Below are 17,380 nucleotides of genomic sequence, written 5' to 3' on the forward strand. Positions count from 1 at the left end.
AAAGCCCTTGCCCTGTGCGATACAGCTCCGATGCTCATAAAAAAAAGCTCTGATGCTCATGTCAGAGGGGCTGAGTGCGGGAAGAAGGGGATATATCCAAGTTCAGCTGTGAACTCAGACAACCCCTTTAAGGATGTTAATAGCAGGGCATACCTCAACCCTCCCAGGACATGGGACACCCACTGAAATCCAGGACTGTCCCTCCAGATCTGAGACAGTTGGGAGTTAGGCAGATGGGCTCCTTATCTCTCATCTCTTGACCTCATAAACACTCTCACTGCTAAGAATATGGCTTAAATAAGTGTTTATGAGCTGTTAGTAGTTTAAAGATAACGGATATACATAGCTGGCAGATAACGGTTCAAAGCGAAAGTAAGATGCCTACTGCTTGGCAAAGAGTTAAAGAGGATATGTCCCCTCTCCTGACATGTCTGTTTTAGTAACTACTTCCATTCTCCATGTAATAACAATTCTGGAGCATATATTCCTATGACTATATGATGTGCCATTCATTTATTATTCCTGCTTTCCTATTTGTTTATAAATGGATTCCAGCAGTATGCAGTAAGGGTACTGCATATGGGTGTTACCAGTAGGGGGTTGTCCCTGTACAGTCTGAAACTGATAGCAATGGAAATGTCAGACTGTGCATGGACCCCCCCCCCCCCCCCCCCTCCAACTGTTAACACCAATATGGAGTACCCTTACTGCAGACTGCTGGAAATACATTTATAAACCTCTAGTAGAAATAATAAAAGAATGGTACATCATAGAGTAATAAGAATAGATGCTCCAGAATTGTTATTACCTGAGGAATGCAAGTAGTTAATAAAACAAGCATTTCAGTAGAAGTGACAGGTCCTCTTTAACCCTGTATGACAAAATAGGCTGAACACTTTTACTAAAGACCAAATGATTTTAGCCCAAAATTAGTAAAATGCAATCATAAAAATAATGCACCCAAAGGTGTACATAGCCTTTAACCCCCGTCACCTGGGTATCCACCTTAAAGAAGCACTACATTTTTATTCTCTGGCCTGTTAGAAAGGTATTTAATGTAAATTGTAATGAATGTTCCTCCCATTGTCTGTATTTGTGAGTTATAACCTCCCTTCACACACAGCATCTTATGTGTGGACAGGAAGCCAGTTTATCCATGTATTCCTGTGTGAGTCTCAGTGTCAGTCTCATAGGAATGAATAGAGAAGTAACTGACTTCCTGCCCTGTGTCAGTTGGAGATCAGACAGTTGGTCACATGACAATCACACAGCTGAGGATCAGAAGGGGGGTTATAACCCACAAATACAATTACCGGTAAGAAGATTAACTTCACTACAATTTACATCATGTACCTTTGTTCTTAATGCACCATAGATGTTTTATTACATTCTCCAAGGACCAGGGTCACCACATTTCCATATATTTTACATATAATGGCTTTATCTTCTTTCAGTATTCATAATTACTAATGTTGTATCTGCTGGCTTCTGTCAAAGGGACTCGGATGATGTGGAATCTGTCAGGGCCAAGTTTGGGGAGTTGACAGACCTACATGGATTGAAAAGGTGAGAGAATAATTAACTCCTATTAGGGCATCTAAACTCGTTTGGTTCTCTGGGTTACAGATATTGATGCCATTTCCTCAGGATAGGTCTTCAAATATCAGATTAGTAGGATGGCCAGTGTTGGGTCAGCTGTTTCGAGCAGCTGCTTGCACCAGAAATCTTGAAGCACAAAGTATATTATAAAGTTGCAGGTCATTTAATTGTTCATAAAGAACTGGAAAGCATTTTCTAAGTTATTTTGAATCTTAGGTTCTGTTCACACTTTTGTAAAATTTCTATTTTTCTGCTCCGTCATAGGACAGACACCAATGGCGGCTGATGGACCCCACTGACTTATAACGGGTTGAGTTGGGTTTCCATCATGGTGTCTGTCATTTTGATGGAAAATATGATGGAATTTCCAAAGGCAGCCAGAGGAAAGTATACAAAGAGTGGACAGGCCAGAAATGTCTTTGTAGATGTTCTTGGTGTTCCTCACCTAACATCCATAACTTCCTGCTTTTTAGGATATTTAAAGACGCTCGCAAGGACAAAGGTCAAGATGACTTTCTAGGCAATATTGTTCTCCGACTGCGGGTAAGGCTCTGTGGGGTCAGGACTCAGGAGACTACCGCATATATTTTTACTGCGATGGACAATGGTGTACAAATTAAACTGGATTTAGGAAAGTTATGAATGGTTATGTTTAGGACCTGAAATGCAAGGAGGATCGCTGGTACAATCTGGAACCTCGGACAGAGACGTATCCAGACAGAGGGCAGTGCCACTTGCAGTTCCTTCTTACCCACAAGAAGGTAAGGACCTTTCAGCTCTGTAACACATGGTCTATATATTCTGCTTTTCATTTGGTCCAAAAAGGTTAAGATAATTGTTTATAGCATACGTATAGCACTGGTCTAGCAATCTAAAGCTGCAGGCATAGCCTGCGGTGTAGTTATAGGAGGTGCGCTGAGAGATACCTGTAGATATCACTTTGTAAGATGAGTCTAGATTGTGTCCTTGTCCCTGAAAAAATCTAGGTCTCATCAACATCATTGTAGGTCCCTATATTGCTATTTTTGTATATTCGCAATTTTTTTTTATATTAGATGTACTCATTAGGGCTCATGAACACAATCACAGCCTGTTTTGCGGTCCTCAAATTGCAGATCCCGGCCATGTTTGTTTCGCATTTTGTAGAACGGAACGTCCTGGCCTTTGTAGAACAGTCACATCCTTGTCCATAAAATGGACAAGATTAGGCCATGTTCTATTTTTTTCTGGATGCCACTGAACAGACATACAGATGCGATAGCACACGGTGTACTGTCTGCATCCATTCAAGTGAATGGGTCCGCATCTGACCCACATTTTGTGCGGAAAAAAATATACGTTTGTGTGCATGAGCCCTTATACTGACAGTTTCCCTCCAATATGTGCGATTCTAGAGAGCAACTATGCTGAGCAGGAACCCCAGCTACATCGTCCACCGGCAGCTACTCCAGCAGTTTGTTCGACATGAGGTCACCTGTCATCAGGTATATACCCTATAGTATTCACATGGGAACCAAACCACTAAAATTGCCCCAATTTTGATTGTATTTGTGCCTGTTTTTAACACGTTTTACTCCACGAAATGGTCGTTTTAGTTTCTGTGACGTATTTGTTAACCATTTGCGCCAGCCTTCAGAGTCATTTGTGACGTGCAAAAGGGAGTGACTGCTTGGCAAGGTTTTTAGGATCATTTAAGAAATTGGACTTTTTAAAATATCACAAATGAGGGAACAATCGCATCTCTGCTCCACACAGTGGCTAGCATGGGAAAATCATACTTTCAGCCAGAAATGAATGCCTGTGATGTACGTTCTGACAGATTTATCACGTGAAGTCATACATTTGTCACAACATATGATTCATGCGCTTTCTGCATCCGTATGCCCATTCCGCAAAAGATAGATCATCTCTTATACTTGGATCCATTGAAGTCAGTAAAAAATGATGCAACACAGACGTCACACAGAGGTCATCCGTATTTTGCAGACCGCAAAATACATAGGGTCATGGGACTGTTCCCTAAAGTGTTTTTCCAGGGCCCACATAACAGTCCAGTAGAGGAAAGTTTGTAATATACCTATTGCCTGCTAAAGTACTGGGTGACATGAAGCTTCTCTTCTGAAAGTCCTGGTTCTGCTGATGTCACATCTATTACCAGGTTTCCGGCATGGGTTATGCTCGGGACATCACTTCCGTTGTGGACAGGGCCAGAACTATCTCTCTCCCCGGCGCATGTGTAAATGAGATGAATTCAGGAGTTTAGACATTTGCCAAGAAGGGCAATAGTTCTGGCCTCATCCACAGCGGAGGCCTGGCTCGGTGGAAAGTCAGTGTGTCCTAACGTAAAGGGGGCATCACTGCAAAACCAAATCCAACAAACAGGTCTAAAGAAGCACCGGATTTATCATTCAGCATCAGCCACTAATAAATCTGGAGCCATTTAGGACGACAGAAAAATAAAACCACCGGGATTGTGCGTACTGTCTGTAGAAGATTACAGATGGTTGGCAACCCAGTGTTGCAGGGTAACTACACTACAGACAAGATATTTCACTATGAAAGATATACCATATACTTGGGTTTGCAGTATTGTCTTCTGCCCATATACACCATAACATCCTTATTCTTACCCCAGGCAACTGGAACCACGTGGGATGGAGAGATTGGTCCACATGGCATCACCATTCTGCACCTACACGCTTCCCAGAAAGATTTGTCTGAATTCCATCAAGGCCTTGCGTAAGTTATAGAGGTCTTCATTATCTCGGAAGTAACATGATCATCTGTACAATATTGTATAGATATTTAGAGGAACATCAAGTTCTATCTTTCAAGGGCTTAGCAATGTTTAGGTCATCTGCACTTCACAGACTGCTTTTCCATGAGGGAGCAACCACCTGTCAATCATGAGCAAAAATATAGGGATATATGTTAGTGCCCAAAAGGAACGTTCTCAGGTTCTCCTGATAGCTTTTGCCAAATCTGCTCTCAAATTAACTGCTAGTAATGAACATACAAAGACCACTGATGCCCATGTAATGTCCCAGGCCACATGGGGAAGGAGCACCCATCATCCCAGGCACACAAACCATGTAAAAGTAGTTTAAAACTTCATGCCTGAGCTTTATCCCAGCAAAGACTGCTATTCCCAAAAATATATGGTGACAACATTGGCCACAAACACAAAGCCATGCAAATGTGTGTCTGGGCCTGGCCCTGAATGAGTATGATATGTGGCCTTTTATGGCTGTATTTGAGGCCCTCACAGGAAAGTGTGTCAGCATAACTGCCACTGGACTTGTATGTTCTCTTGAAGACTAGTCACGTAATGAGTTTTGCTAGTCATTCAAATGCCTTTGTGAATTAAAATGACTTGTACAAGGAATCTCCAGCATTAAAAACTGGTGACTTATGCTTCAGTCAGCATAATCTGTTTATCATAATCAACACAAAGTCAAGGATCTCATGGAGGTAAGATGTTGATTGCATTTGCATGACTGGAACTGGTATGTGTGATTAAACTGCCTCGGGAGAGGTGTTAGAACAGCATCGTACATGGTGATGATTATGATAAACAGATTAGGCTGACTGAAGCATGAGGAACTAGTATTTAATGTCGGAGATTCATTGCAAAATTTGTTCTAATTCAGAATGCCAGTCAGATGACTATAGAAATGTCTTCAAGAGAAATTTCAAGAAGTCCAGTTGCTCTGCTTTATTACTACTGATAAACCATAACCTGGACTAATGGGAAACTTCACAGAGGCGCTTAGTAATGTTAAATCAGTTATAATATATTCACTATTATGGGCCCATGTATGTCATTTCAGGCAGTGGCTGGCATATAGTAAATTATATCAGAGTCTGGAGTTCAGCAGTAGCTGCTTGCTGCATCATATAACAAGCATTGAATACCTGTGGGTTCAAGGACGGCTGCAGGATGAGCAGGTAATCTTAGGTGGCTTGTCGGACCTGGGCTGGGTTGCTATTGAGGTGAGGAAGCTGTTTGTAGACTCATCCCACTGTCACGAACCAGCGGGTGTTAAACCACTGTGTCATGTGTCCTACCTCCTCTAAGAGCGTTGTCTAAGTCAACCCCTCATTCTTCACAGTACCCCAGATGGTGGGGATAGACTTTCCCGAGGGGAACACCAGGTCACTACCTCTTGAGGAGGATAGGCACACGAGGCAGCTGGTCCAGGCGGACCAGGAGGTACCAGAGGTGCAGGTGTTGTCGGCAGGCTGAGTCGTAACCAGGAGCGACAGTGCAGGACCGAAGGATGAGGCAAAGGCAAAGTCGGACAGGCAAAAGGTCAGGGCAGGTGGCACAGGTACAGGTCAGGCAATCCGGATCGGCAACAGGAGAGTCAAGGCAAGCAGGCGGGGATCTAACAGGTAGCAGAGTCCAGGAATACAGGTACGAGTCAGGAACACAAGCCGGAAATCAGGAACCTTAGCAGGACACAGGGACCTTGAGGAATCTAGGAAGGGGGCTGAGCCACTTATATATGCGCAGGATGGCTAGGATTGGTCAGTGAGGTCACATGACCTAACCCATAAAGCCCAGGAAGTGATGCACGCCAGCCCTTAAGGAAGTTCTGCAGGAAAGAAGCAGCACGCATGCTGTGGCCAGGGCTGATAGGAAACTGTGGAACGGATCCCAGAACAACAGTACTTACACAGCCCAGGACTGCAGCGGTGAATGGGAAGCCCAGTCCGCAGATCACAGCTGAACATGGCGCCCGGGACAGCGGCGGTAAGCAGGGGAACAGAGGCGCACAGCAGCCGTTGTTACACCCACCACATATCTCAGCATGACCTGTGGTGCACATCTATTGTTTGGCATGAATGTTTGGCAGTGATGGAAAAAATCCAACATAGCAAAACAATATCTGCCTTTGGTTGATGTCCATCACAAAGCAGAAAATTACTTCAACTGCCTTATTCTCCCATCTTAATGTGGTGTGGTTAACAATAAAAATAATTATATGGTTGTTATTATATGGTTTATTCCGGGGTAGGTTGGAGGTTTTCTGTGGCAGAAAAGCAAACCTATCATTTATTTTTTTTCATCGGAATGGGCTCCAGGGTGACAGCCCTGTTTTTCTTAGAGACAGTCCCAAATCCCCTGATATTCAGTTAAATGAATAAATTAGGTCCATCTGCAGCTGCCACTAGAGGGAGCTCAATGAGATTTATATAGCTTCTAATGAACATATAGCTCCTTATTTATAAATTAAAAAAATAAACATCATTGGTATCGCCATATCCAAAAATGTTGAAACCGTTAAAATATAAAAGTATTTATGCTGTACGGTGAACGCCATAACAGAAAAAAAAGCCTGAATTGCCATTTTTGTCACCTTGCCTCCCACAAAAATGGTAAAAAAAGTGATCAAAAGGTCATAAGTATCCTAAAAGACAGGCTATTAATAAAATCTGTAACGAGCAGTAGGTTTGGATCCATTGTACCAATACTTGTACTAATCGGTTTGACTTTGGGCTAGTCCTAAGGCTGTTATCCTGGCCAGTTTTCACCCTTTAGCCCCTACGCAGAGATCTGGCCTTCACTGCAGGGAACCCACCACCTCTGCCTCTTGGAATAGTCCTGGTGTAGTTGGCAGCTGACGAGTGGGGGTCACTGACACACAGAGGTAGCAGGCAATACTGGTAGTCAAGAAACAGAATGGAAAAAATACAAAAAGAGGATTATGGTGCAATTTGAACTCCCTGGTCTTAAAAACGGATCAGGAGTTACAAAGTAGGTACCTAGAGTAGAGGTTTTCAGAGGCGCCAGGGGGCGAAAAATCAGTTCTATAGAGAACCGTATATATATATATATATATATATATAATATATATATATGTGTGTATAGGAGTTATGCTCGTCTGCAACTATAGAACAAGATAGGCAGCTCAAGTGCTTCAGAGGGTCAAGGATTGCCCTTGCCCACGTTTAGAGAGATATAGGCGATGTAGAGAGGACAAAGAAAAAGAAGCCCTTTTACACCCGTGGAGAAAAAGTTTGAAACACGTACTAGGCGCCAGATCTCTCAGTCATTAGTCGTGATAAAGATACAGATTAGTCCTCATCAGTGTTTAAGATATAGAGAAAGACCTTCACCTAGGTCTATTCAGACAGCTCAGAGTTTTAGAAAAAAACACCTCAGCTTTATAGTGGTGATATTGGGAATCATAAAATGCTAAAATTAAGATTAAAATTAAAATCAAATCCTCTCACTTCACAGGGGGGGCAGTCACCAGGATAAGCTCAAGACACCTGGGACTATTTTTCCCCCCGGCCAGGATCGTATATAGAGATGTAAATAATTGAACGCCGCCTACACACGTGGCTTCTGGTCAATCATTTTATTAATTTAGAACTCAACGCGTTTCGAGGGTCTGAAGCCCTCTTCTTCAGGAGAGATAGATAAATAAATAAATTAATAAATAAATAAATTTGGTTTGGTTACAACAAAAAAGAAAAAGAATGTATATATATATATATATATATATATATATATATATATAAACTAAAATAGAATAAAAAAATTGCAGGGGTGGTGCTCAGTGGGAGCTGTATGCCAGAAGCAGCGGTATCGCGGCAGGGACCTCACAAATCTGCCGCACTGGAAAGGTAATCAAGTATATTGGAGATACTGCGCTGAAGGACACGTTTTTTAGAGATCAATGTTATTATACAGGTATTTGCAACTGGGTGCAGGCTGGCATGCGAAGGTGTGTCACTATACAGGTGTTTTAGCTGGTTAAGAAACCGCTTACCTGTAGTGAAGACTTCAATTGGCGTGCTTTTGTCTGCGTCCCTGTAGGTTCGGTAAGGAGGCTTTTTTCCCTTTTATTTTTTGTACTTCTTTGATGCTTTGTCGCTTCGGTTATTAGTTGGTGTTTTCTTTCTTTATCTTTTTCTTTGTTATTTATCGATGCTTTGGGTCAGGATAGGGTAATCCAGCTGCAGGATGGATCGGCGTCCATCCTGCAGCTGGATTACCCTATCCTGACCCAAAGCATCGATAAATAAAAAAGAAAAAGATAAAGAAAGAAAACACCAACTAATAACCGAAGCGACAAAGCATCAAAGAAGTACAAAAAATAAAAGGGAAAAAAGCCTCCTTACCGAACCTACAGGGACGCAGACAAAAGCACGCCAATTGAAGTCTTCACTACAGGTAAGCGGTTTCTTAACCAGCTAAAACACCTGTATAGTGACACACCTTCGCATGCCAGCCTGCACCCAGTTGCAAATACCTGTATAATAACATTGATCTCTAAAAAACTTGTCCTTCAGCGCAGTATCTCCAATATACTAAAATAGAATAAAGTATAGAATGACAAATATCATGAAGATTTTTTCTAGAGTACATATATAAATAAAAATGTGTATAAGTATGTGTAACCTTATGCACATAACTAAAAAAGTGTTTTTCCTAAAATTCTTCATTAAATACCTAAAACGAATCATAAAAATACGTATATAAATACGGTATATATGATATATAATATACTTCAAGTCTATCCAAAGTATATAAACACATATTTGCAATAGGATAAATAAAGGAAAGAAAAAATGGGACCTTTTCAGAGAAATAAAACACAACAAATATATAGTAATGAGTACACATATACTGTCCGACCAAAATGCAAATACATAGGATCCAAATGAAGGAGGCCTAAACCAAAACTTTGTATAATTTCATAATCATAAGTCCAAAAGAAGATCCGGTTGTTCCATACCTTCAGGAGTGATTTGGCAGGCTCTGAGACCAGTCAGGAGTCAATGGGAAACACTTCACTACCAGTGAAGTATTTATGGTTTGCACGTGTGTTACATTCATGGTCTCTAGGACCTCCCACTTCCTGTCTGCATGGACCAATTCCGATCCTCCTCTGGAGTTATTCAATAGACATCTAATCCACAAAGCTATAATAATCCCTAATTCTGTTGTTTTGGGTCCAAAAACAATATTTTAAAGCGAAGGATTGAATATTGCTATTCGCGATGCGTTCCACTGTGGAACGCACCGCCATTTACTTCCGGTTTATTCCTATGGGGACTAAAAATGGGGAGGTTTATGTATAAATAGACGTATTTCTTGTGGGAGAAGAAGAAGGGGGGAGCAAGGGACGAGCCACCCCCAATTGAACCCGATGGCTCACCGGTATTCTCACGGTGTGGTGCGTCGGCACCATCTCCAGTTGCGATGCGTTCCACTGTGGAACGCACCGCCATCTTCTTCCGGTTGCAGGAGAGGAGGAGCGGTCGATGGCTGTGTGGCGGAAGGACCCACACAAGATGCGTTTCACCCTGGGACGCAACACCCAGACAATTGTATGACGTGGAATCTACTCTTAAGAGGGATATATCATAGGTAGGATGAATAATAGAATAATTGGGTGGAAGAAAAGGGGATTATCATTAATAGAATGAAATAATAATAAAAATAAAAAATAAAAAAAGAAACAGGCTGAGGTCAGGGCAGGAAGAGTACGTGCATATCCATGAAACTGGTCCAAGGTCAGGGCAGGTTCAATATGGTAGTCAGGCTATAGTCAGGGCAGGCAGTGGATGATCAGAGATCATGAACAGGCAGAGGTACGGTACACAGGCAGACAAACAGATAAGTACACCTTCACTGGAACACTAGGCAAGCTAGGAACCTAAAGCTCAGGCAAAGGGGTGGAACAAACAGCCCAGTAGGGTAGGAGGGTTGACCAGCATCTCAGCAGCTGAACAGAAAGCAGGAGGGAATATTAACCTTTGCATTACTACAAAGAAGTTTCACTGAATGATTGCCCAATACACACAGGGTGAGTTGTTTTGTTTTTTTTAAGTATTACATTTGGTGTCACTGTCAAAGTACTAACTCACAGACAAAGTGTATTTGTACAGTAAACGCTGTAAAATTAAACCTGTAAAACAATGGTGCAATGTAGTTTTTTTTTTTCCCAAATCCACTCCTTTAATATTGTTTTTCCAGATTCCCAGTACTTTACATGGAATATTAAATGGTGCCATTAGAAAGTGCAACGTGTCCCACAAAACACAAGCCCTCATACGGCTACGTTAAATTGGCTATTGCTATTGTCTGCCACCAGTTCAGACTGGGAGGATAGTCGTAGCGTATTTCGAAGGGGGGGTTTGACAGTAAACCCACAAAAATGTTAGCCCCTATGATAGCATCTTCAGTATCTCTGATAACCTTCTGATACATGTACATACGGGGGAGTGATGTAGACAAATCTCATCTTTGTTTTGTTCCTAACCTGCAGAAAAATGAGCTAGCAGAATCATTTGACTCTTTGCTGCAATATGGAGTATCCCTTCTACAAAGATACCGCATTATATTCCCGCTGTCAGAAGCTCGGTCCGCAGAACGCCTGCAGGGTCTTCTCAGGTCAGTGATGAAACCTTAAGTGTACGTCTACCCTTACCCTACATGGGAACCAGATGTGTTTGTGATAAAACAGGACTTTTATCTATTGATCATTGAGTGATGGTGCACTTTGTGGTGCAGTCAGGGTCTCTTCACATTTTGTTTTTACTCTGGCGCCTGAGCGGAATGTAGACTTAGACCACTGTTCACTTGACAGAGGCCAGAAGGCTGCCCCCATTGGGTTGGTAATCCATGGTATACACATCTTTTTCCACCGGTATCGGTAGCTCAGCAGACTGCACTTTCCTCTACAGGGGGCCACCACAAAAAACATCTGCTTGTTTGTTTTTTCACCATTGTGGCACCATTTTCTGACCTATGGCACCATATAGATATACAGTGGCATACTTCTATAACAAGATGTGAATCAGAGCCTAAGGGTTCATGCACACGGACGTATTTTGTCTCCGTGTCCATTCTGTTTCTTTTTTTACAGGTCCGTATGTGGAACCTGTGAGTCCGCAAATAAAGGAAATGACTCTGTGTGCATTCCGTTTCCATATGTCTGCATGTCCATTCCGCCAAAAAATAGAACATGTCCTATTCTTGTCTGTTTTTTGGACAAGGACATGCATTGATACAATGTCACACAGATGTCATCTGTTTTTTTTCTTTTTTGTGGATCCGTGTTTTGCGGACCGCAAAATACATATGGTCGTCTTCATGAGCCCTAAGAGTGTGGCTGCATGTACTGTACATTAAAGCGAAGAGAGAGATAGAGCGCACGGGCACCTCTTTCTCCAAACTCTAGTGAGTGGTATGGGTCTCAACACTCAGACTCCCCCCAATCAAATCCTTGAGCGATCAAAGTTTTTTCAAAGTTTTTTCAAAGTTCAGGTACACTTTAAATGGTATAACTAGAGGCTGTTTTGCATGAATACTTAATGCCAGGCTTCCACTGCGCAAGCAAATTAAGGGACATAAAATAAGACATAAAAACCTGTTATTTGAAATGAAGTACATAATTGCCTTTCTATAAATCCCTCATCTTGAATATGGGGTGTCACTTTAAAAATGATATCGCAGAGCTGTATTCCTGATAGATAGGAAGGGCAGTAATTCTTGCTGTATGTTCTATCAGCTATCATAACGGTGTTATCCAGACCACGTGTGGCTCAAAATTCGCCAAATACAACATCTACTGCCTTCCTGGCTTACAAAAAAATTGTTGTTTTCGTGTGTATTTGTTGAGGCATTGATGTATATGGTGAACTGGAGCACATTGCTATCTGATAAACTGTTTTCCCATAGTTAGGTGGTCCAATAAATATGTAATAAGTTATTCTGCTATAATTCAAATGATGTAAAAAAAAATCTTTTTTTGCCTAGCTATTACTGTAACCTTCTTGTGGCGCCCCCTGCTGTTCTTTGGATTCCCTCTCAGACTGTTAGCCTGTCCATCTAATATGCTGGTGGTCACACATGCTCAGTAGCTTAGTCAGACCTCTTGGAAGTGGTAAAGTAGAGTAATTCCTGCCATTGGACAGGTCAGCCAGTAAGAATAGGGGGGCGCAGAAGAATTAAAAGAACCCCGGGGGTGTGCCACAACAAGTAAATAACAGCAATATCTAGTATTTTTATAAAATGATTCCAACTAAAACTTTAAATCTTTAATTGTGGATCTATAAGAAGGAGTTTTTTTTATTTTCAGTTGTAAAGTCTTCCTTTAAATTAGGGAAAACCAATCTTTTTCTTTCTGAGCCCTGACTAGTGAAACAGATAACTTGACTACCATATTGCCAGCACCCACCATTCCTTGGCAGCAAATTATAGCTGGAAAGACATAAAGCCTAACATTGTTATGTACAGTTCTTACTTGTGTGTTTGGTGGTCAGGGTGATATAAGGAGCATAGAATGCATCTTTCTACTCTATCTGGTGACCTTCATGCCGTTTACTAATCATAGCCCTAATTCCTCCAAATACAGAATTCTGATACAAATGTGTAAAGCCAAGGCATTCAGAGAGCTGTGCTCCTCCACACCCAACTTGCAAGACAGAGTGACCAAAGCCATCAAGGTAAAAGCCCTTCGTAGCAAGAACCAGATTTGTTGAAACGAGCCTGGGGACTTAATTGGGAAAACAGCACAAGGAGCTGACGCCATTACCTAACCAATCGGCATTGTTTATTCTTCCCTTGATCCCTTCGGTCTTTGGCTCAAGATTTGAGTAAATGTTGATTGAACATGAACCCAAATGTTGCAGAGACAGACCCCCTTTCGATCAGACATTTGAGCTTTACATGGACACCATGTAATACTGCAATTCTCCTGTAGAGGCCACTGCAGGGGAAAAGAGTAGCTGACTGCTCTCCTATTAGATGAATTGTCTGGGATGACAGTGGTAAAACCCTGCTAATAAAGTGTTAAATGCTTTTATTTGCTTTCTTGCTCATCAGACTGGAACCCGAGAGTGGTTTGATCTGAAGAGACAGCATCTACAACCAATGATACAGGTACCAAAGATGTACATTATGTGTTTTCCCTTTCCTTTCCAGTTTTACACTTTTAGTCTGACGACTTTTTCATGCGTGTGATCAGCTCAAAGAGTTTCTCCTCGCTGGTCAGTAACTACATATTAGGAGGGTCTATTTATAAAAGTGTAACTGTCATTCTTTTATTTTATTTTTGTGATTTATAGGGGCAGTGATGCTGACCATTTTTGTAATATACTTTAATTACTGAAATCGTATTATTCTATTCGAAAAATAGCTCTAAAGTGGGCCATTTTGAGCCTTAGCAACGCTCCTCTGTTTTCTGTTTACGGTTTCTGGAGACTCTGTTTAGGAGCAGGAGAACGGAAAGGACGGAAAAGGCACATAACTGACGCCAAACTGAGCCAAACTGAGCCCTTAGGACCCCATAGACTATAATGGGGTCCGTTATGGTCCGCTCAGAAGATGATTTTTAAGCGGAGACAAAAGTTGTGCATGCAGGACTTTTGTCTCCGCTTAAAAATCATCTTCTGAGCGGAAACATAACGGACCCCATTATAGTCTATGGGGTCCTAAGGGCTCAGTTTGACTCAGTTTGGCGTCAGTTATGTGCCTTTTCTGTCCTTTCCATTCTCCTGCTCCTAAACGGAGCAGGAGAACGGAAAGGCTGAACGATGATGTGAACGAAGCCTAAGGCTCAAAATGGGCCAATTTATGTTTACTCTCATTTTATTAAACACAAGTTATATCCAAATACATAGGCTTCAAATCAACTAGTACATATACATTCAGAATTACAGTCTATATCCGTGAAAAAGGCATAAGGTGGAAATATATTACTTATAGTGACAGCTATTGCAATTCTTTAGATGTCATCAGAGATAGCTAAATCCAAAGTGTAAACCAATAATCGTATAAAATAAAGAAAAGAAGTGGAATGAAAAAAAAAAGGGGGGGGGGGGAAATAGTGTAAGTGTTATAGAGAGGAATGAGGGAAAGGAATGAAGGGCAGGGGGAGAAGGAAAGGAGTCTTTTATACCAACTCCTTTCTCTAATGCCTAGATGACACACTTGCCCCAGTCCCATCGGTTTCTTAACATCACTTGGAAAGCTCTCCCAAAAGCATGGAGAACTCTGTGGAGTAAAGGAACAGAGAAAGAAAATTCCATCTAGTATAGAACCTATCCTCCTAATCATGAGAGTATGCAATCAGTTCTTCCATTCTAAATAAATGTCGGAGCTCAGCAGCCCATTCCAGTGCCTCGGTATCACTAATCGTGCTGCTGTGACGAAGAACGTCAGAGAATGTTTCTTCATTTGGGCTAAGTCCCTTGTATTAGCGAGAGAAGAGTCACTTTGGGTAGGTTGGGCACCCTCTTTCCTGAAAATTTGCCGTAAATTTGCCGGGTTTTTGAAAAAGGGTGTCAAAGTCTGTCAAGTTATGACAAAGCTTTTGGCTGGGTAAGCTATTTAGGTACGATCTCAACTGAGCATACGTGAGCCACAGAGAACCTTTAAGCCTGTCATCCAGATCAAGTGATTCGTAGGACACTACTTTTGCATTCTTCATGACGTCACAGACCCTGGGATACGAAGATCTATTTCATATTAGGAACCTATCTACCCTTAATCCAGGGGTGAAAGCAGGATTGCCCATGAGCGGTGTCATAGGACCTGGTCTCTGTAATATCTGAAACTTCAAGATCCAGCTGTCCCATTGAGTAAGAGCATGACGAACTACGAAGGGCCATTCTTTTAATGGTGTTCAATCATCCTGAGTCACCCATGGAGCAATTAACAAGTCCATTGGGGAGAGTTCTTGTTCCAGCTGGACCCAGAGTTTCAGAAATGACCTATTAGACCAATTTAAGATCCGCATGAGGATCGCTGAAGCATGTGTGGGGATTCACTCTGGTAGTTAGGACTAGCGGATGCAGTAAAGATGCAAAGTACACAGTTCTTAAATCAAACAGCGGTGTTTATTCACACATTGGTATATAACAAAATGCAGATAAGGTGCATCACAAAACGCAGGTGGCTTGGTGTTTGTTCACACACAAGGAAAGTCCATAAACAATAAAAGTCACCTTTTCTCTTGGGTGTTAATTCACATCCTGTTAGCAGTTCAGCCTCAGGAAGTCCATAGGCGGCCTGTTCGCCTTTAGATGGGCCTGAGTCCTCCAGCCCGGCTCAAACCTCAAATCTCAGCACAGCCCTCAGTTCACAGACTCCTGAGCTCCACTGTCAGAGGGAGGTAAATCCACACACCTGGCAGTGCTGGCTGGTTTTTATGCCTGGCAAAACCCGGCCTGGAACATGGGGAGTAGTCACCCACCCAGCACTTTGACTACTGCCAGTAAGAGCCGTCCTGGATCAGCTATGACAGCCATGCTAAAACTCAAGGTGTCAATTAGCAATAGCTGCTGCTGACACATAAAATACCGCCTCTTACTTCACCGAGGCCAGGAACCTTGGTGACACATAATTTCTATCCACGATGATTCCAGGTACCTTCTTACACATGGTGCAGTTTTAGGTCTGGCAGTCCCACTCTTCCTCTACTTCTCGGTTTTGTCAATACCTCAATGTTTATCCTAGCTTTGCTCGTACCCCACACAAAGCGCGTTATTGCTCTGTGAAGAGTCAAAAAGAATCTACCTGGTACACAGATGGATATTGTTTGAAAGAGATACATAAATCTCGGTAAGATATCCATTTAGACTATACTAATCCTGCCAAGCTATGACAGAGATTTCAATGAATATCCCTGCAGGTCTTCTAGGGTCTTCCTCTGCAATGGTAAATAATTGAGCGGATATAGTAGGTGTAAGTGGGTCGGGATCTGTAACACTAGGTAGTTAAGGCTCTGTACAAGGAGCACATCAGTTGCAATGAGCGATCTGTTCAGCATTTCACTTTTGGTTAATCTTGAAGTTGCTGGAATTCACTGAGAATAGATGGGAGGGAGGTATGAGGGCTCGAGACATACAGGAGGAGATTATCCGCATAAAGTGCCAGTTTATGCTGGCAATACCCGAACCGCATTCCATAAATGTCCGGATTCCTATTCAGCGCATTCGCTAGATGTTCCATTACTAAGATGTACAGCAGGGGCGAGAGAGGGCACCCCTGCCGAGTCCCATTTCTAATATTAAAAGAATGTGCTAGTATACCATTAGCTCTGACTCTAGCTGTGGGGTTGGTGTAAAGGGCACAGACTCTATCCACAAAGCTAGGTCATAATCCTATTTGTTTCAGGGAAGCTACCATAAATCTCCAATGTACCCTATCAAATGATTTTTTTAGCATCTGCTGATAGGAGACACAAATTACCTGATGACTATGCAGCCTGGAAATAAGAATAACAGTTCAAATGGTGTTATCACCTAGCCTCCCTGTCTGGCACAAAACGTACTTGATCTCTGTGGATAACCTCCGGAAGCACTTTGCTGAGGCGATTTGCCAACAGTTTAGAATACATTTCGATGTCACAATTAATTAACGAGATGGGTCGATAATTGTTGCAGATGGTCACATCTTTGTTAGGTTTCGGGATTACGACTATATGTGCCTCTAAGGTTTGTTTAGGAAAAGGGCATGAAAGGGGGATGCTATTAAATACCTTCAAGAGGAAAGGTACAAGGAGATCTCAAAATTTCTTGAAAAAAGGTGCGGTGAACCCATAGGGACCTGGGCTCTTACCTCCTTTCAGAGAGGTCAAAACCTCTTTAATCTCCATCTCCGAGAATGCCTCCTCCATCGTAGCACTCACCTCTTCAGAGATTGAGGGCAGCGCCGTTTCTTCTACATGTTTTTATACGGTTGTCTAAGTCTGATGTCTGCATATCAGCCAATTGGCCCCTGATGTTATATAGTGATTCGTAATATGATTTAAAG

General features: G+C 42.1%; 1 protein-coding gene across 2 annotated transcripts in view; it reads left to right on the forward strand.

The window, feature by feature from the left end:
- The window catches only part of UNC13D (unc-13 homolog D), an 84,281-nt gene that overhangs the window by 27,960 nt on the left and 38,941 nt on the right, over positions 1-17,380 (forward strand). For both annotated transcript variants that reach the window (XM_044297028.1, XM_044297027.1), the window contains 9 exons: positions 1,498-1,566; positions 2,073-2,142; positions 2,256-2,360; positions 2,994-3,083; positions 4,235-4,338; positions 5,430-5,547; positions 10,887-11,011; positions 12,978-13,068; positions 13,448-13,504. In XM_044297028.1, the coding sequence (XP_044152963.1) occupies positions 1,498-1,566; positions 2,073-2,142; positions 2,256-2,360; positions 2,994-3,083; positions 4,235-4,338; positions 5,430-5,547; positions 10,887-11,011; positions 12,978-13,068; positions 13,448-13,504 (829 nt within the window). The remainder of the gene's footprint in view (positions 1-1,497; positions 1,567-2,072; positions 2,143-2,255; positions 2,361-2,993; positions 3,084-4,234; positions 4,339-5,429; positions 5,548-10,886; positions 11,012-12,977; positions 13,069-13,447; positions 13,505-17,380) is intronic.

Source organism: Bufo gargarizans, chromosome 6 (genome assembly GCF_014858855.1).
Source record: "Bufo gargarizans isolate SCDJY-AF-19 chromosome 6, ASM1485885v1, whole genome shotgun sequence".
Classification (NCBI taxonomy): domain Eukaryota; kingdom Metazoa; phylum Chordata; class Amphibia; order Anura; family Bufonidae; genus Bufo; species Bufo gargarizans.